General features: G+C 37.7%; 1 protein-coding gene across 4 annotated transcripts in view; it reads left to right on the forward strand.

Annotated features, from left to right (window-relative positions):
• The window catches only part of LOC127420640 (sterile alpha motif domain-containing protein 12-like), a 161,612-nt gene that overhangs the window by 55,171 nt on the left and 85,420 nt on the right, over nucleotides 1-21,021 (forward strand). For 2 of the 4 annotated variants that reach the window (XM_051663051.1, XM_051663050.1), the window contains exon 4: nucleotides 4,277-4,422. In XM_051663051.1, coding sequence (XP_051519011.1) covers nucleotides 4,277-4,422 — 146 coding nt within the window. Of the gene's footprint in view, nucleotides 1-4,276; nucleotides 4,423-4,842; nucleotides 4,959-21,021 lie in introns of those variants that run through there. The other 2 variants (XM_051663055.1, XM_051663054.1) reach the window with 2 other exon arrangements.

Here is a 21,021-nt window from a genome sequence, read left to right on the forward strand (position 1 = left end):
ATGTTCTCGCAATGAGGACAAGACCCATACACGAATGATGTCTCCGTGTGTGCAGCGCCCAGACATGTAAGACAGCGATCGTGGCCATCAGAAGCGGAGAGATAACGACCGCAACCAGGAGTAACACACAAACGGAAAGGCATCTTTAAAAAGACGTTCCGTGTGTGCCACTCTTTTAGAACTTTGAAAATATACTCTTTTTAGAATATACTCTTTTGTTATTCTGCCGAAACGCCCAAGGGCATTCTCTGCACTCCACGGGTGCAGAGGGGGAGAAGCCAGTGAACTGTGCCATAAAATCCAGCAGATGAGGTGAATGAACTCACGGATGAATTCAGCTTCAATGAATAGAACCGCTCGGCTCCGTAGAGAAAATCTGAATGAATGGTTGCATACAAGCTCCTTTTATACCCGTATGTCTGGGGGAGTGGCATGCAAATTCCACTCGCCAATTCTCATTGGCCTTTTTTAAAAAAAAGCAGCGGTGTTTGGGGCTCTCAAGAGTGACCCCTAGTGTCACTACATTGACACAACGTCAAGTGAGTGACAGATAGGGAACTGAGTTTAAATGTATTTGGCTAAAGTGTATGCAAGTTTCTGACTTCAACTGTACATCCATGTTTTTGTTGCCGTTTTTCAGTAAAAATGTCTACATCCTTAAAACAAGATAAAGAAGTAAAATTGCACAAGAGATTAAGACTAGTTTTTAGAAAATATATCTTCAACATACAGTGGGCCCTAAAAATATTTTGACACTTAAGCTACACTTAAAGCTGAAGTGTGTACATTTTTGGTTTTAAAATACTTTCTCGGATCCCAACTTAATAGACAACTACAGTAGGCCTATATGTTAATTCCTGAAAGGTAGATAGATGGACAGACAGACCGACTGACAGACAGATGGATAGATAGATGTTTTTGTTCTCCACCCCTTACACAAATGCCTAATTTGACCTGCGAGAACAGACCATTTTTTGTTGTTGATTTTTTTTACATCCTAATCTTGCTGAGACAGCTGTCTCCCAGTGTTCTTGCTAAGTGACATCTAAGAAACATGTTAAATGTTTCTGTTGGACAGTTATTTATGTAAAATGGCACCTTTCCAATTTCCTTTGTATACACTCCCATTTGTAACTCTTATCTCATCTATTCACCTTTTCTCCTCTTCTTTTTTCATTATTTCCTGTTTTCTCACTCCACATTCCTCTCATATTGTGTTGTTTTGCCTCCTCTCCTCTTCTCTTGTTTTGTTTAGTTTTGTTTCCTCTCTTAATTCTGTCCTCATTTCTCTCATCTCCTGTCATATAGTTTTGCTTAGTTTTGTCTGCTCCACTTTCCTCTTGTTTTTTTTTTCTTTTTTTAGTTTAGTTTTGCCTCATTTTGTTTTCAGTTTTTCACCTCTCCTCATATTTTGTTTGGTTTAGTTTTTTCTCCTCTCTTTTTTTTGTTTAGCTTTGTCCTCTTCTCTCATTTTTTTATTTTTTATTTCCACTCTTCTCTCAACATTTCTCTCCTTGCCTGTCATTTTGTTTTGTTTTGTCTGCTCACCTCTTCTCTTCTCTTGTTTTGTTTAGTTTAGTTTCGTCTCCTCTCATTTTGTTTTATTTAGTTATGCCTCCTCTAATTGTTTTTTTTTTGTTCCTCTGTTTTGTTTTTAGTTTGATCTCCTCTCCTCTTGATTTGTTTAATTTAGTTTAGTCTCCTCTCCTAATCATGTGTTTTGTTTTGTTTAATTTAGTTTTGTTTGCTCTCCTCTCTCCCCATTCCTCTCTTTTCCTCTTGTTTGTTTTATTCAGTTTTGTCTGCTCTCCTCATCTCTTGAGTTTTTTTTTTTTTAGTTTAGTTTTGTTTGTTCTCCTCTCTTCCCATTCCTCTCTTCTCCTCTCATTTTGTTTCATTTAGTTTTGTCTGCTATCCTGGTCTCTCATTTTGTTTTGTTTTGTTTAGTTTTGTTTGCTCTCATCTCTCCCCATTCCTCTCTTCCCTGCTCGTTTTGTTTAATTTAGTTTTGTCTGCTCTCTTCTCTCAGTTTGTTTCGTTTAGTTTTGTATCTTCTCTCGTTTTGTTTTTAGTTTTGTCTCCTCCCCTTTTCTCTTGTTTTGTTTTTAGTTTTCTTTCCTCTCTTCCCTCCTATTCCTCTCCTCTCATATTGTTTTATTTAGTTTTGTCTGCTTTCCTCTCCTCTTTTGTTTTGTTTTTAGTTTTGTCTCCTCATCTCTATTTGTTTTGTTAGTTTTGTCTCCTCTCCTCTCTCCCCATTCCTCTCTTCTCCTGTTTTATTTTGTTTAGTTTTCTCTCCTCTCCTCTCCTCTCCTCTCCTCTCCTCTCCAGGCTTTGACAAATTTTTTCAGTCAGACTCTCATGGCGGTGATTCAGAGGGAAGGCACGCTGAGATGCTGCTTCTCATTGAGGCGTTTCAACCAAACGCTGCCAAATGAAGGGGTAGTCTGGCACTCGACCAGTGTACTAAAATATCTTACCCCAATCACCTCAACCTACACGCCTCACACATACTCCAATTTTCTGCCTCTAATGTTCCATGACTAAAGAGGCCCCATCTGTGCTCATAGCGGCTAGATATTCTATTTAGTAATATAAAGATGGCATCAGAATATGAAGCAGTTCTTGTTGATCAGACATGTTGCTGTCTTTGTCTATTGTTTTATGTTGTGCTGTAAAATGATTTTTTTCTCTCTCATGCCCCACAAAAAGAAAAATGCAATGAGCATCAATCTTTCTCTGCAGGTATCTGTTTTGTTTTTCAGTACAGATATCTAAACATTAAAAGTAAGACTTGTTTTCAGAGTATGTATCTTCAATATACAGTACAGTTGCCCCAAAAAGGACATCAAACAAAGTGACATTTATTTAAAAGATAGCACAAGCACATTTCTCCCCAATTTGGAATGCCCAATTCCCAATGCACTCTAAGTCCTCATGGTGTCGTAGTGACTCGCCTCAATCCTGGTGGTGGAGGAGGAATCTCAGTTGCCTCCTCGTCTGAGACTGTCAGTCTGTGCATCTTATCACGTGGCTTGTTGAGCATGTTACCGCGGAGACGTAGCGCGTGCGGAGGCCCACACTATTCTCTGCGGCATCCACGCACAACTCACCACGTGCCCCACCGAAAGTGAGAACCACACATTAATGGACCACGAGGAGGTTACCCCATGTGACTCTACCCTCCCTAGCAACTGGGCCAATTTGGTTGCTTAGGAGACCTGGCTGGAGTCACTCAGCACACCCTGGATTCGAACTCACGACTCCAGGGGTGGTAGTCAGCGTCAGTACTCTCTGAGCTACTCAGGCCCCTCTCGTTTTACATACAAACCTCCTAGATAACAGGCTTTTTTTTTTTTTTCAACATTACCTTTTTATATATCCCATTATCCATGTTGTATTGCTTTTTTAGCAGCTGGCCATATTTTTCCAAGAAAAAAGAAAAAATAATAATAATAATAAATTGCAGCATTAAAATGTCTCCTGTTTGATTTTCTTCATCCTTTTAATTTCCAGTTTTTACATAACCATAAAACATTTTCTCAAGTGGATTAGGGTCATCTAAATTCTTTGTTTTGCTAGCTTTCAGAGGGTTTTTGCAGCCCCTGTATGGCTTTCTCCTTCACTGGAGACACAATATATTTTAAAGACATGACCATTAAGGAAGAGAGGGAGCGAGTGACAAGAGAGGAGAAGTCACTCTCATAATGCGGTGTAATCACTGCAAATCGTGCTACACTGTGTCCTCACTGCAGATAATGGCACCGTGTTGGTCTCTTTCACAAAAAACAACCGAATTAATAATTTTCATCACAGTGTAGAGTAAATGCATTTGTAGCGTTCCTGCCTCAGTAACTAAAGGCAACATGTGAGGTGCTACAGTGGCATTAACTTCAGCATGCACAAATGGCAGTTGTTAACTAGGGCATTGACAGGCAGTGTTCCTGTTATGACTCATATAAATGGAGAAATGAGGAGAATATTTTTTAGGAGATGATTAAAAATGGCACTAAAATTCATCTGACCTTGACAGTATTTCTAGCTGGAGGACAAAATTTCACTAATTACGATATATTCTCATTAGGTTCTCGAAATTTAGGATATAACAATACTCAATCTGTTTTTACACAAGGGGATTGATAATAGCCTCTTATTAATGACAAGTACAGTAATGATTTATGTGCGAATGCAGTTTTATTATTTATAACTAATTTGTCATGTATGTGTTTTTTTTAAAGCCTGAACTGTGTTCATGTTGGTGTGTATGTGTGTGCAGGTCGAGCTCTGATGAGGCTCACAGACAGGAAGTTGGAGCGGATGGGCATCATGCAGGAGAGTCAGAGACAGTATATTCTTCAGCAGGTGCTCCAGCTGCGCGTCAGAGAAGAAGTTCGCACCCTGCAGCTGCTCACGCAAGGTAAGGTCACATAAACACATTTACTTCTTTTTAATTTATTTAATGTTAATTATAATCACTAGAGACTAATCGTAACACACCCTACCTCTACCCCTGAAAGAAATGTTTGCTTTTTTTTCATCAGTGCTTGCTTTATTTATACATCGATTTCCATTTGTTCCCTAACAGAGGTTTTCTTAGATTTAAAAATAATCTTTCAGTTTACACTTTTTTAGGTAATATAACCTGATTACTTTTGGATGTTTTGATGCAATAACTCAAGACTAATAGTTTATGTAATCGATATGTAATCAGGGAATCCATTAAAAGTAGCTGTAATCTGATTACACACAGGTTTTACTCTAATTGTGAGTACCTAGTACCTGAACCCACATACAGCATGAATTACCACTGCCACTGCTGTTTTCCATCTTTCTGAAACACAGATTAAATTAAGCGGTCCCCGCATGGTGACGTGTGTGAGAATGGACAGCACAGCATTGCAAACTGGAGTCTTAATCCTTCATCACTTGCAGACAGTGCAGGAGAGTATATTTGGGGGAGGCCACTGATGCCATTGTACAAGCTTTAGCATCTGTCTACACAAAAGAGGAGCCGCTGTGCCTGAAATTAGGCTAGCAGTATCTTTCAGCTGTGTTGCCAGAGGAAAGACAAGGAAGATGGCTTGGCTAAACACAGAATAGTTTAAAGCAATGCTTGTCAGCCTTTTTGACTCCAAAGCCCACCATTATCTAAGACAGCATATTTCATACTTGGGGTGATCTTACATGTAGGGTTTAAAAACAGGAATGTTGAACAAATATTTTTGTTAAAACACTTACTGTATATATTAATAATTCTTATGTTCATTAGTTAAAATATTTTTGTTATTTGAACTGTAAAGTTGTCTGAATTCAGCCATGGGACTAATGTTCTAGACGAATGAACCTGTAATTGTGTTACCAACTTAATTCCTGTTGATGGTAACTTTGCAGATAACATTCCTTTCTGGTATCCTTGTGAGTATTGTGCAAAGTTTTACAGGCTTTACATGGTCATAACAGGAGTTGAAATATTGGATGAAAATTTACACAGACAAGGTTGGTAAGCAAATCTTGTGACTATATTTTGCATTGTACTGTATGTGCATAGCTGTGAAATTGATTTTTGGGGTGAGCTGAAATGATTGACAGCATGCTACAATAGAGTTTAACTTGAATTGAACCTGGAACATTCCTTTAGTGCCCTATGCACTCTAACTACAAAAAAGGAGTTTCTTTTTTCATCCATGACCGTAAACCCTCTCAGCTTCAGTTCTCTCTGTGGTACTGCTAGCAAACATGCTTTAGATGGCCATTAGTTCTAGATGAAATTTCTGAACTCCTTGCGAGTACACCTGGAAACTGACATAGGCCACTTGGATACATGCAGTCTGACATTAGCAGCGATCCACAGCTTTTATTGTGCTCTGGCAGTTGAGTATGCAGACGGACAGTAATTAACCTTTAGGGCTCATTGGACCATGCAGGGAAAATAATTAGATTCTGGCTACCGTGAATGCCACAGGGATGGCTGGACCAGGGAGGCTTTATCAGTTACAGTGAACCAGACAGTTACAGTCATTCACTGTTCTTTCCTACCCCATGTAACTGTCCACTGGAAGGAAATCGCTGATTTGAATTTCACATCATGCTAATTTAATGCTGTTGTGAGCTGAGCTTTATCTATGTATATAACCAATCAACTTAAAATACGTGACTTAATACCAACTGATTAAGAGTGATAGTTCACCTAAAAATAATTTCCTCTTTTGCTTCCCCTCATGTTCTTCTAAACCTGTATGAATTTCTTTTTTCTGTAGAACACAAAATAAAATATGGTTGGTTGGTTAGTTAGTTAGTCGTTAGTTGTTATTTGGGTGGTTGATTTGTTAGTGATTGGTTTGCTAGTAATTTAGTTAGTTGTTGTTCAGTTAGTTAGTTAGTTATTTAGTTAGTTTGTGGTCAGTTAGTAGTTGGATGGTTGGTTGGTTTGTTTATGGTTGGTTGGTTTGTTTTTAATGTTAGTTAGCTAGTTAATTAGTTGGCTATTTGTTAGTGGTTGGTTTATTGATTAGCTGGTTATTGGTTGGTTGGTTGGTAGGTTGGTTGGTTTGTTAGTGATTGGTGAGCTAGTAATAAAGTTATTGTTGTTGTTGTTGTTGTTCAGCTAGTTAGTGTTTATTTAGTCGGTTAGTTGGTAGTTTGTTGGTTAGTTAATCAGTGGTTAAACAGTTAAGAGTTAGCTGATTGTGAACCAGACAGTAACAGTCACTCCTACCACTGTTCCTACCCAATATAACTGTCCACTTGGTGGAAATTATTTGGATTGATTTGGATTTCACATCATGCTATTTCTTGCTATAGAGTGCAACAGTTGGGTTCCGGAAGTAAAAACCCCATTCATTTTTTTGATAGACTAATTGATTTTTAACAGTAACTTATAAAAACTTTAAAGACAGACCTACCGTGACCCCCGGGGTTGTTAATACGTGGTATATGCTTCTGTTGAAACCATCAATCTACGTTATTTCAACTTCATTGTTTAAAAATCGCGTTTAATAGTGGAATTCATGGTGAACAACTACAGTACCCATGGTACAGCTGTTAAAGATCCACCAATCAGAGAACCATGGCCAAGAAAGCCCACATAATAAGACCAGAAGTGACCACCCACTTCAATGATGCCCTTTGAATGATGCAAACTCATCAGTCTCCCTGCACATATATATTTGTGTATATCTGAATATTTCACAATAAAAATAAACTATATTGTTTCAATACTTATAATCAACAACCTAAAATTAATAGTTTTATATATTTCCATAGTTTAATATTCAATCATGTCATTTGCAGTGCTTCGTGGGATTGTAGTTCGTGCCCTCGTGAAAGACGGTAAGTACACAGGCTTGTACCTTTGACTTTTTGTTGGATTTTCAAATATTTTTTTGCCTTAAAATAAAGTCTGTAATGTTGCAGTTTACCTCAGGGCTGGTTGGTTTGGTTCATGCTTTACAACTCTTTAATGGAGTTTTTTTTTTAAAAGTCTATGGAAGAAATGAATGGGAAAAATACTTCCGGAACCCAGATGCTGAATAAGAGGGCCTGGCACTGTTGCGCTCTATTGTGAGCAGAGTTTTACTTATCTTTTCAACCAATCAACTTAGGATATGTGTTTTTAATACCAACAACATTTAAGGAATAGTTCACCTATAAATTAAAAATCTGTCATCATTTACTCTACCTCATGTCATTTCTAAATTAAAAAAATGTGATTTTAAACAGGATGTTAGGGCCTGACAGCTTAGCCTGATCTCACATAAAAATCGGCAAGTGTGTGCCGATTTTTCTTTAGCCGAAATATGTTGGACAGCTTTAGTCACCTTTCACTTTTATTGCATATTTTTTCCATACAATGAAAGTAAATAGTGAATGAGGTTGTCTTTCTGCCCAACATCTCCGTTTGTATTCCACAGAGGAAAGAATCTCACATGGGTTTCGAATAGGGGTGTGCAAAATGAACAAAATAAATCACGATATGAATAATTTTATATCACGATTAACAATATATATATCACAATTTTGTTCTGGGAAAAAAAAAATGTCATATAAAAAGCATTGTAATGTCTATTTTGGATAATCCAGGCAGTGAATAAAACAGTTTATAAATAAAAATTACTTACTCTTTTATAATTTTATTTTTATTAAGAACATGACAAACATAGTCAAAGTAAAAACAAAACTCCAGTTGGCTTTAAATCAGCTGTACCATAATGCTAAATTTTACATTATTCCACATTTCAGTCTGATATTTTTGTTGACCAATATTATTAATATTATAAAATTTCCTCAAGAAACTCAAAATTGTTTCAAAGCAGTGCAACAAAGGAAATTGAGGGTGAGTAAATGATAACAGAATTTTCATCTCATTAAGTGTAAGTCAAATGTTCAAGTAATTCTTCACTTTAAATTTTGCTCTTATTTGTGAGTATTTGCCACTTTATATTAACATTACATTGCTGTCCATACTCGAGCCTGCATCACCCATATGAGTAGCACAGCTCAATGTGTTTGATAGGAGCGCTTCTGCTAACTTTGCACCATAGCTCCAACAAATATAAGCACTTCTAAATCCCCAGGGTCTCTGATACCAATCTAGATTTGTATTGTACTGTCTGTTTCTCAATTAGCTTTTGGTCTGTTTTGCATGACATGGAAAGTATGTATTGTTCAGGAGTACACCCATCAGGCAACAGTGACCTCATGACTAAACATACTATAATATTTTCCGTCTATTGTATATCTATGCACAAGGAGGAGAGCATTTTCTTTTCTCCCCTGAGTGAGATCAGACTTGATATTTTTCCAACTGTGGCAGTACCAGAACCAATCAAATCAAAATGAACTCATCAATACAAAATGCATCCCACCCATAGATACCAAACAAGCACAACAGATGGCTCACAAAACAGTTGTACAATTGTTTATGGGCCTTGAGACCTAATGAAAAGTACTGAGCTCTAATCATTCTGTCATAATTACTTCTCGTTTGTGTTTACACACTGCTTTTATAACTGTATCCATGGCTACATCAAATATTCCACTTCAAGGAAATAAAATGATCTTCACTGTTTTGATAAAAATAGATGTTCTCAGTGTTCGGTTAGTTAATGAATCAGGCAGCGCAGAAAGGAAAGACTGACTGAATTACAGACAACCAAGTTTAACATGTATTTTCCATTTTTCTTTTTCTCATTTGTTTTCTGATCTTCAGTTTCAATATCTTTGTGAATTACCCAAAACATCAGCCCTATTTTAATTCACAAAGAGATCTTAATCTTAGTGGTTTTGTACAGATTATAAATTATTGCATACATGTGTCTTCAAAGGGTTAAATCTCAGAGGTTGTTATGGGTTTTAAATTGGCAGCAGTCTACAAATTGGACAACAAGCTTAATAGCAGTCCTAAAAAGCTCATTTATCAAAGCAAAAGAAGAGAACAGAAGTAACCAATATCAAATGTTTTGTACCTCTTTAAAATTCCAGAGTGATTTGAATGTCTTGCGGAGGCATGTTGAGGTGTTGAACTTAAAGGAATAGTTCACCCAAAAGTGAAAAATTCTCTCAACATTTACTCACCATCATGCCATCCCAGATGTGTATGACTTTCTTTCTTCTGCAGAAGACAAATGAAGATTTGTAAAAGAATATTTCATCTCTGTAGGTACATACAATACAAGTGAATGGATGAAAAAATATCAGCATTAAAAAAATCACATAAAGGCAGCATAAAAGTAATCCATAGGACTCCAGTGGTTAAATCCATATCTTCTGAAGTGGTATGATAGGTGTGGGTGAGAAACAGATAAATATTTAAGTAAATTTTTGCTTGAAATTCAACTCCCTGCCCAGTAGGGGGCATATGCACGAAGAATGTGAATCATCAAAAACACAATAAGAAGAATGTTAAAGTGAAAGTTAAAGTGTAGATTGACTGAGCAGAGAGGAGAACTTATAGTAAAAAAGGACTTAAATATTGATCTGTTTCTCAAACACACCTATCAAATCACTTCTGAAGACATTGATTTAACCACTTGTCATATGGATTACTTTTATGCTGACTCATGTGAGTTTTGGAGCTTAAACATTTTGGCACCCATTCACTTGCTTTGTATGACAAAAAGAGCTGAGTAATTCTTCAAAAAATCTTCATTTGTGTTTTGCAAAAGAAAGAAAGTCACACACATCTGGGATGGTATAAGGGTGAGTAAATGATGAGAGAATTTTTATTTTTGGGTGAACTATTCCTTTAATAGTTTTAACTGTAGCAATTCATGTTTTTAAAGGTGAAGTGTGTAATTTCTGGGCCTCTAGCGACACCAAACAGAATTGCAAATATAATGCCTGTTTTCAAGCAGGTTTCCCAAACACCCCTTCTGTCTTCCAATGGATGGTCATACAGTTTTTGTGTTAAATATAATCTTTGTAGATTTCTTATATTTGATTTATTCTCATATTTGATTGAGTTTGTTGTGATTCTGTTTATAGAATCTAGTATTGGTACTTTGTCTGGATTATGAAAGTATAATATATTTATCATAGTAGTTATAAGTATACAGACTAATCATAACTCATATCTAATATTTTATATTACTTTGAGTGTGATACTGGACTATCAGTAAGAATTTTGAACTATTGCATTATATATATGGCAAAAGTCATATCTGCCATAAATAAAAGGTACCACAAACAAAAAGGCTCAGTATACAGTATGTGGTGAGGTGGACTACATCAGTGGTGTATAATTTGAATATTTTGCTGAGTCTTTGGGACTTCATCATTGCAGTTGTGCTAGTGTCAGAACCTCTGTTGAAGAAATCTCTATTATAAGGCTATGTGTGTGTGTTTTCGTGCTCTGGGAATGTGGTGTTAGTGGGAAAGGTGCAGATTGGTATCATTATCTTACAATGCCTCCAGGAAGCCTTCCTCCTCCTCCTCCTCATCCTCCTCCAGAAGGTCAGATTAATTTCATTTTTTAATTTCCTTCCAAGGCCATCCCTGAAGAGACACTTCCTGAGCGCTGTTTGGGAAGATGTGATTAAGTCATCCTGAAGAAATGAATGGAAGCTATAAATGAATATATTTGTCTATTATTCCTCCATAAATTTCTGTCATTCATTCACATGTTTTTTAATAGACTCGTATTTAATCAAATCTCAGTGAGGGCGTCTTAGCTGAAGATTTAGTTTGCACATTAGGAGCTTATTTTAACTGGGCAGCTAATGGTTGGGTATATCATTAGAAAGGAGCTGCAGAGCTCATTAAAATAAAGCTGTACAAAGAACCAGTACCAAAACTTAAAGGAATAGTTCACCCCAAAAAATAAATTTTCTCATCTTTTACTCACCTTCATGTCATCCCAGTTGTGTATGACTTTCTTTCTTCTTCAGAACACAAATGAAGAATATCTCAGCTCTGTAGGTCCATACAAAGTATTTAAATATTGATCTGGTTCTCACCCAAACCTATCATATCACTTCAGAAGACATGGATTTAACCACTGGAGTCTTATGGATTACATTTGTACTTTCTTTTGGACCTTCAAAGTTCATGTCACCATTCACTTGCATTGTGAGGACCAACAGAGCTGAAATATTCTTTTAAAAATCTTTGTTTGTGTTCTGTAGAAGAAATTAAGTCATAGACATCTGGGATGGCATGAGGGTGACTAAATGATGAGAGAATTTCTAGTTTTCGGTGAACTATCCCTTTAAGGAGAACCAGAGGGAATCCGCCTTGGAGGAAGAGATTAGATTTGAATTTGTGTCAGAATACCAGTACTGCCATTGCTTTCCATATGGGAAAAATGAATCCTCAGGACCTTAGCAAAGTGCAATAAACTGCTTGACAAGTGAAGTTTTCTGTCCTATGCTGATCTGCTTTCCATCCTTTAAAGAAAAAAACAAAAACAAAATAAATAGCCAATAGACTTTGGTTATGTCACAGCCATGAACCTTTTTGCTAGTCAGTTGCAGGTGGTATTAGGGGGAGGGACATTCTCATTCCAGAGAACATTTGATTGGACAAAAATCTGTATAGTGCAAGATGAGTCAAAATTTTGAATGCTTATATTGGCTAAAAGTTAATACATTTGCAAGCATCCAAGAAAGCCGAAAGTCAAAAACATTTGCTTAAGAAATATTTTGGGTTTTGCAGAGTTAATTTACCTTTAGAACATTGAAATCAAAAGTACTGTACCAAAATAATTACAGAGACGTGTTAAAGTAACACTTAGATAGATTAAGATAATGTAAGGGGTAAATAATACTGTCAAGCAGGTCTTTAAAGTACAGGTTTCTTTTAAAAAATCAATTTTAGAGTCATTTTCATTTTACCCTCAGGAAAGGAGATCAATACAAACCATTTTTAAGCTATCAAAACAAACAAAAGTATTCATGAACAAAAGCATCTTGACAAATGTTTCATCTATTGCCAAGAAAGGTCTGGTGGAAAACATTAAACTCCCAAAAGGTAATTTTTTTTTGTTAAATAGGCATGAATAGTCACTTTAGTGTGTTATTAGATTGTGTAAGCAGCTCAAAAAGAAAGCACCAAGCAGTTCTATTGGTTGGCTTTACCACGCTAACAAACCAAAAGCAGTGCAGGGTCAAGGAGGTCAAGGGACCTGATTTGTTCTCTTGATTGGCTATTGCTGTTTATTAAAATATGATTTCTGAGCCAAACAGTCTATTTTGGAGTCGATCATCTCATGATTTCTGTATCTAATGTTGAGCTCATTATTTTTTTACCAGCTACCACCTACCTCAGACTAAAATACCCTTGACATGAGAAATGGAGAGCTCCCTACTTAGATTTCCACTTTAGTCTTCGTGTTCTGGATTAGAACTACAGGGCTAATCTTAGCTCTGCCATTTTGCTATACTTCTCCCCGCATCTTGCATTGTGGCATATTGTGGACTGTGAATACCAAGGTCAAAGAGAGGCCTGTTGCAGCAGTATATACAGTACCTAAGGAAAAGACGAAGGGGAAATTGGTTGTGTATATGTGCATGTTTGTGTTCAAGCCAAGGACAGTGCAAGAAGAACCAGTGAAGCATGTGGTACATGCTATTAATGAAACCATGGTTGAGACCTGTGGAGATGGGAAAAAACAAACACACATGCAAGCATGAACACACATACATATGGATCAGAGTTGTGTGATTGATTTCTGAAATGGATGGCAAAGTCCTTTGGTTTTTTTAGTCCAATATAAATTCGTTCCAGTTCCATTTGATGTTTACATGATTTCTGTATTAAAGACGTAAGGAACAGTATTTACCTTACAGCTATTTTTGTGTTTTTATAAAAACATACTATTTATTATATTCAAGTAACCTCACAGTTTCAAGTTAATCATTTTTAAACACTTTTTACATTGCTTAAAAAATTATAACTATAGTTACTGTAAAGAAACAAACATATTTTGTGTTGAGATATGTCACCCAAAAATGTCTGTCGTCATTTACTAACACTCATGTTGTTTCTAGTCCGTATGACTTTCTTTCTTCCATGCAAGACAAAAGGATATGTCTGGCCAAATGTTAGTTAAAGTCATCATTCACTTTCATTGCACCATTTTTTTCCATTCAATGAAAGTGAATGGTGATAAGTTAAAAGCAAAGACATTTTTCTTACCCTTGTATTGCCTTACTGGCAAATAGTCTTATCTTGTTTTAAGCATAGATCTCACTAAAATGTATTTGATTTCTCTGAAAACAAGACTTGATAGCTAAAGTAATTTTGATTCTCAAGTACAGTAAATATATCTTGTTTTATGGATATTTAGACATTTTTATTGGAAAAGACAAGAAAGGGATTTTTTGCAGTGATTGGTGTCAAAATGTTTAATTCTGGGTGAAATATCCCTTTAAATGTTGTTCCGTTATTTGCCTATTATTAAAAATTTTATGTAAAGGCAATTAAGGTTAATTTCCCACACCTGTGGCTTTTTAAATTGCAATTAGTGTCTGTGTATAAATAGTCAATGAGTTTGTTAGCTCTCACGTGGATGCACTGAGCAGGCTAGATACTGAGCCATGGGGAGCAGAAAAGAACTGTCAAAAGACCTGTGTAACAAGGTAATGGAACTTTATAAAGATGGAAAAGGATATAAAAAGAATCCAAAGCCTTGAAAATGCCAGTCATCACTGTTCAATAACTTATTAAGAAGTGGAAAATTTGGGGATCACTTGATACCAAGACAAGGTCAGGTAGACTAAGAAAGTTTTCAGCCACAACTGCCAGAAGAATTGTTCGGGATACAAAGAAAAACCCACAGGTAACCTCAGGAGAAATACAGGCTGCTCTGGAAAAAGACGGTGTGGTTGTTTCAAGGAGCACTATACGATGATACTTGAACAAAAATGAGCTACATGGTCAAGTTGCCAGAAAGAAGCCTTTACTGCGCCAATGCCACAAAAAAAGCCTGGTTATAATATGCCCGACAACACCTTGACACACCTCACAGCTTCTGGCACACTGTAATTTGGAGTGACGAGACCAAAATAGAGCTTTATGGTCACAACCATAAGCGCTATGTTTGGAGAGGGGTCAACAAGTCCTATATTGAAAAGATGACCATCCCCACTGTGTAGCATGATGGTGGCTCACTGATGTTTTGGAGGTGTGTGAGCTCTAAAGGCACAGGGTATCTTGTGAAAATTGATGGCAAGATGAATATGCAGCGTGTTATCAGAAAATACTGGCAGACAATTTGCATTCTTCTGCACGAAAGCTGCGCATGGGACGCTCTTGGACATTCCAGCATGACAATGACCCTAAGCACAAGGCCAAGTGGACCCTCCAGTGGTTAGAGCAGAAAAAGGTGAAGGTTCTGGCCTTCCAGTGAAGGATCACTGTCTCCTGACCTTAATATCATCGAGTCACTCTGGGGAGATCTCAAACGTGCAGTTCATGCAAGACGACTAAAGACTTTGCATGACCTGGAGACATTTTGCCAAGACGAATGGGCAGCTATACCACCTGCAAGAATTTGGTGCCTCATAGACAACTATTACAAAACACTGCACGCTGTCATTGATGCTAAAGGGGGCAATATACAGTATTAAGAACTAAGGGTATGCAGACTTTTGAACAGGGGTCATTTCATTTTTTTCTTTGTTGCCATGTTTTGTTTTATGATTGTGCCATTCTGTTATAACCTACAGTTGAATATGAATACCATAAGAAATAAAAGAAATGTGTCTTACCTGCTCACTCATGTTTTCTTTAAAAATGGTACATATATTACCAATTCTCCAAGGGTATGCAAACTTTTGAGCACAACTGTATATATATAATGTATTAGAGCCCGACCAATATATGGGATTTTTGAGACGAATACCGATTTTAGAAGGAGAAAGTTCGCTGATTACCGATATGGTGGCTGATATAGTTAATTTTTGAGCTGGAATGAAAACAGACCTTTTCTATGTGGATTGTGCACCAATTTTGCACCGATATGACTATGCAAAGGTACTCAGAAGGCTGCTTTCTTAAACAAATATTTTTATCAAAGAACATTTGACATTATTGTTATACATTGTCAACAAATTCTAGAAATGAACACTGAGAAAATAAAGAATAAATACAAATACAATAAATAGCTAAATAATCATCAGTACTGTATGTTCAGAATCAGTCAGTTGCTGACTATTTAAATAAAGAATAAATTAAAATTATAGCTAAATAAAAATCAGTTCTGTATGTTTAGTATCAGTCAATGGCTGACCATTTAAATAAAGAATATATAAAAATAAAATAAATAGCTAAATAAACATCAGTAGTACTGTTTAGTATCAGTCAAATGCTGACTATTTTAATACTGCCACTCAATTAGGGGCAGGTCGTAAAACGAGAAGCATTTACACTTGCCGAGTCAAGAGATAAACAGCGGAAGCGGTGTTACAATGTATTCTGCTATACAAGTTCAGGGGAAACTTTCAACGGTGGAAAACCAGACTTTTAAATATTACATTTTGTAAATGCAACGACTGGAATTGTTCGGTTGAAGGGGGCACCAAACTGTGAATCTTGAACAAAACAGTTTGGTGAATACATGTTTACACATTAGCTTCACTCAGCTGACAATGTATGAAAGTTGCTATGTGGTTAGCTAATTAGCTCTTAGCTCGTTGTCACAGAGAGTAAAAGATGGATGTTGTTTATTTACTTTCCAGCATTGCGTCTCACCAACTAGGTAACAACATAGTGTGAAATCAACACTCAACAGACACAATCCACCACCACACCATTGTCTGCTGAGCTGCAAAAAGGTGTTTGATGCTTACCTTTCAATCTGTTACATTACTGACTGCACTGACAAACTATAGCAAACAGATGTGATAAACATTTACATTTATGCATTTGGCTGATGCTTTTATCCAAAGCAACTTACAGTGCCCTTATTACAGGGACAATCCCCCTGGAGCAACCTGGAGTTAAGTGCCTGCTCAAGGACACAATGGTGGTGGCTGTGGGGATCAAACCAACAACCTTCTACTTACCAGTTCAGTGCTTTAGTCCACGACGCCACCACCACTCCCAAACATGAGTAACATGGTTGTCAGGGACAGGGTTAACGTTATATTAGTTATATTGAAAAGGGAAAATGATGGGGTCATTGTTTATTAACTTTCCAATATGTATTTCACAAACTAGTTAGCAACTTACTGTGAAGACACCGCTTAACTCAGCACCGCTTAATTCCACACTGTCAGAAGAACCACCTTCAGCTCAGCACTGTAAACAATGGATTTGGAGGGTGCTCTGCTGGGCAAACTACGTTATGACACCAATTCTAAATCACCCCAAGCATTGTTTTCTGCATTATAGTATGTTCTGAAAAAAAAAGTTTTCATATGTGCGCATATCAGAAATCCGAATATATATCAAATCAAATCACTTTTATTGTCACACAGCCATATACACAAGTGCAATGGTGTGTGAAATTCTTGGGTGCAGTTCCGATCAACATAGCAGTCATGACAGTGATGAGACATATACCAATTTACAATAACATCAAATTAACACAACACAATTTAAAGTCTAATATACACATAATTACACACAACACAATATACAATAATAACATACACATAATTACACACAACACAATATACAAATAATAACATTCACTGTACAATATACAATACACACAATATAGATACACATTATTCAACAAAAAAAAAGTTTATATAGTATATATAGAATGTACAGTAGGTTGTATTGTACTGTATTGACATTCAGGCTGTCAGTTGATAGTAAGTTGTTAAGAGAGAATATAATATAATAATAATATAATTTATGACAGTCCGGTGTGAGATATAAGAGTAAGAGTAATAAAGTGCAGTGCTGATGTATTTGATCGTGGGAGATCAAGAGTTCAAAAGTCTGATTGCTTGGGGGAAGAAGCTATCATGGAGTCGGCTGGTGCGGGTCCTGATGCTGTGATACCGCCTGCCTGATGGTAGCAGTGAGAACAGCCCATGGCTCGGGTGGCTGGAGTCTCTGATGATCCTCCGAGCTTTTTTCACACACCGCCTGGTATATATGTCCTGGAGGGAGGGAAGCTCACCTCCGATGATGTGTCTGGCAGTTCGCACCACCCTTTGCAGTGCTTTGCGGTTGTGGGCTGTGCTATTGCCATACCAGGCGGAGATGCAGCCAGTCAGGATGCTCTCTACAGTGCAGGTGCAGAACTGTGTGAGGATGTGGCGGTTCATTCCAAACTTCCTCAGCCGTCTCAGGAAGAAGAGGCGCTGATGAGCCTTCTTCACGACAACTTCAGTGTGGATGGACCATGTTATTTCCTCAGTGATGTGGACACCCAGGAACTTGAAGCTGCTGACTCTCTCCACCAGTGCTCCATTGATGGTGATGGGACTGTGTTCTCTGTCTTTTCTTCTGAAGTCCACCACAAGCTCCTTTGTCTTACTGACGTTGAGTGGGCTGATATATATCCGAATATATATATATATATATATATATATATTATTATTATTATTATTATTTTTTTATTATTTTTTTTTTTTGTGACTCAAGAACAAGCATAAAGTAAATCCCTGATTTATTTTCTCTCTGCATGGCAGGGAACATGTATAAGAGCTGTGTTTCATCTGCGTAGCAGTGTAACTCATTTTTAATGCTACAATAATTTAATAAACACTTCTGAATCCACAAATTGCATTGCCTTTGTTTATGAAATTTATAGTTATTTAAGAAATGAAGGCATTTCCTGTCAATATACTAATTCTAGCACTTGGCTGTGTACTCAGAACAACTCAGACGCACCACAGCAGACCTATGAACGCAAACCACAGAGTTGGCCACTATGCGCAACCTATGGCGTAGTTTCGGTGCAGAAGTATAAACCAGCCTGTAGGACAAAGTTTCAGAAGAAAATAACCCACTGTGGCTAGATGAACAAGAGACAGACACAGTTGGTGTGGCATCAGTCCTTGGAGAGATGAAAAAAAAACAAAAAAAAAAACAAATCAACATAAAATGTACAAATATTGTCCATGGGGGAAATTGTCCAATATAAAGAGGGATCTGGTGCCTTAGCAGTGAATGGGGCTATGTGAAGGCAGGTAGTGGACATAGAGTAAGGTCTAGGTAAAATAGGCGCGGTCTGGCAGCTGCAACACGCTCCCCTCCTGGATCCAGGGCAAGAAGGGTGGCAGCTTTCTCGAACTGCTCAACATATCTGAGGCCATGGCATGCAAGGGGAATGACGGCCCAGAATCCTGGCCCTTATAGACTCCAGGTCCATCCTTGAGGTAGAGCCAGCTCTCCGAGGAGAGGCATGCTCTACATTATAGTGGCAGCGGTGATGAGGCTTTATTCATTTCAGGTGCACCTCATCACCCGCTGCCCAAATGAGGCTTATTAAATTGCACCTTTTCTCTCTCCTGCCCTCTCCCGTTGTGAGCCTGGCTGAAATATGGCCCTCAGAGGTGAGGTGACAATAACGAGAGGGAGGGGTGGGTCTAATAGCTTAAAAGCAGCCCTAAAAATGTACCTGCCCATTACACTGAAGAAAATGTCCTGTATTCAGCAAAAAATATATTGAAATATTGATACATTTTCCACCAGGCCATAATGATGGTCCATTCTGACCATCATTCCATTTGCCCTAGAGGTTTTTGCAGGTATAGCCATCCGGTCAATAAAGTAGAACAGAGTAGCGATGGGTGGATTAGAATTCAGAAATTAACCAGCTGGAGGTTTGAGTTTCACAGTGTGGATCCTCATACATCAGATCCAGAGAGCAGCAGTGCCATTAAAAAGGCATCGGCTCGGTCCCGCTCTGTCTGCACCCCACCATCTGCAACGCAAAACCACCAAGCTCTCCGTCCGCCAGACGCCAGTACGCTCTTGCAGATACTCTCACACTTGTACGTACAAACATACACTGCTTCTCGCGCATATACACACTGGCTATTGTATGCAGTCAGCTTCCCAGCAATAGGCCATGGACTTCGCCAGCAAGATCAATACTGTGGGCATTAAAGCAGAGGAAGTCAGTCCATGCACTGCCCTGCTCCATTGAGAGCTGTTAATGAGATATTTATAGTTTTATTTTTTCATTGCTTTTTAGCGTTCAGGCCAGGTCACTAAAGTTACCAAGGCCCCGTAATGCTGTGATGTGCTTTGATAGTGCTCTTTGGTTTTGAGTATTTTGAATCAGTGATTGCTGACCTTAAAGGCCAGAGTTTGTTTAAATTGTGCTCCTAAGACGCAAATTAAAGCAACATTGTTCACATAAATTGCAGTTGTTAAAACATGACTTATTATTTCAGGTGGGTAAATTTATTTGGTTAAAATAAATGGAATATACAGTATGTAGTGGAAGGAAATAATGAAGACAGACACAGTTGAGTTTTACACCTTGTCCTATTACCACAAGCAGGGGCGGATTGGCCATAGGGAGAACTGGTGAGAAATTTTCCCAGTGGGCAGGCCGCGAAACAGGGCCGTACGGCCAAACAGTTTGATTCAGTGACTCTGTCAGAAGCAGCTCTGTAGAAGCAGGTGTGCAAGTTGCCTTTCTTGAGTTGACAGATTCATCCTTGAAGTCTTCACCCTTTGCTCTTTCCCATGTCTTGTTCTGCCTCTCATCTCGAGTGGACTTGAGGGTACACATTAAAAGAAGTCATAAAATACACCACAAGAGTTTAGCTTTACACAAACTGTTCATGGAACCAAGACTTCTTGACAACAAAGTAAACATCTGTTTAAGTTCACTGGATAAATGGCCTTAATTATTATATATTTTCCCTCTCAAATTCCAGTTTATTGACAAATGGAGCTAATTTTTTCCTCTCAGTCAATGCAGGGGCACCACCTCTTGCTTTTCAATGAGCCTGATTGTAGCCTTTCACTGGACTATTGTATGTGCTTTCCCTGCTGTGCCAGCACACACACACATACACATGCACATTCTCTCACTGTTCTCTCCTTGTCCATTTCTTTTCTAAAGAATCGCTGCTACATTTTTCAGCTCTAAACAACAATCCATCATTAGCCTTAATTGATGCTATTACACATTTAATTGCCTGCCAAAATGTCCCTTTCCCTCCCTCTCTCTGGGTAACCGTGATGAGAAGTGATTATTGTCTTCAGTCTTCAGTGCGGGAAAACTGACATATTGTATGAAGTAAATGAGTCAGATTGTTCCTTAAGAACAATTGCTAATTTGTTGCAAGAAGGCAAGTGACCAGTGACAATTTCTCAGGGCCAGCAAAGCCTTCTCTGCTGGCATAACATGCCTAATAAGTAAATATTTTTTTCACCCTTTCATTCTCATTGACCTTTTTGCCTATGTATTTTCAATCGCTTTCCACTCCTAATTCATCTACAAACAAATAGCAAAAAAACAAAAATGTATGCAATCAGAATTTATTCCTCGATGCTTACAAGCAAAGTGTGACAACTGTTTCACAAATCGCATGCCCGAAGCCATGCTCGTTAGCCGAAGCATCATATGAGTCTGAGCTCCACCCCGTCAGGCCTTCAGAATTT

Source organism: Myxocyprinus asiaticus, chromosome 30, assembly GCF_019703515.2.
Source record: "Myxocyprinus asiaticus isolate MX2 ecotype Aquarium Trade chromosome 30, UBuf_Myxa_2, whole genome shotgun sequence".
Taxonomy (NCBI): Eukaryota; Metazoa; Chordata; class Actinopteri; order Cypriniformes; family Catostomidae; genus Myxocyprinus; species Myxocyprinus asiaticus.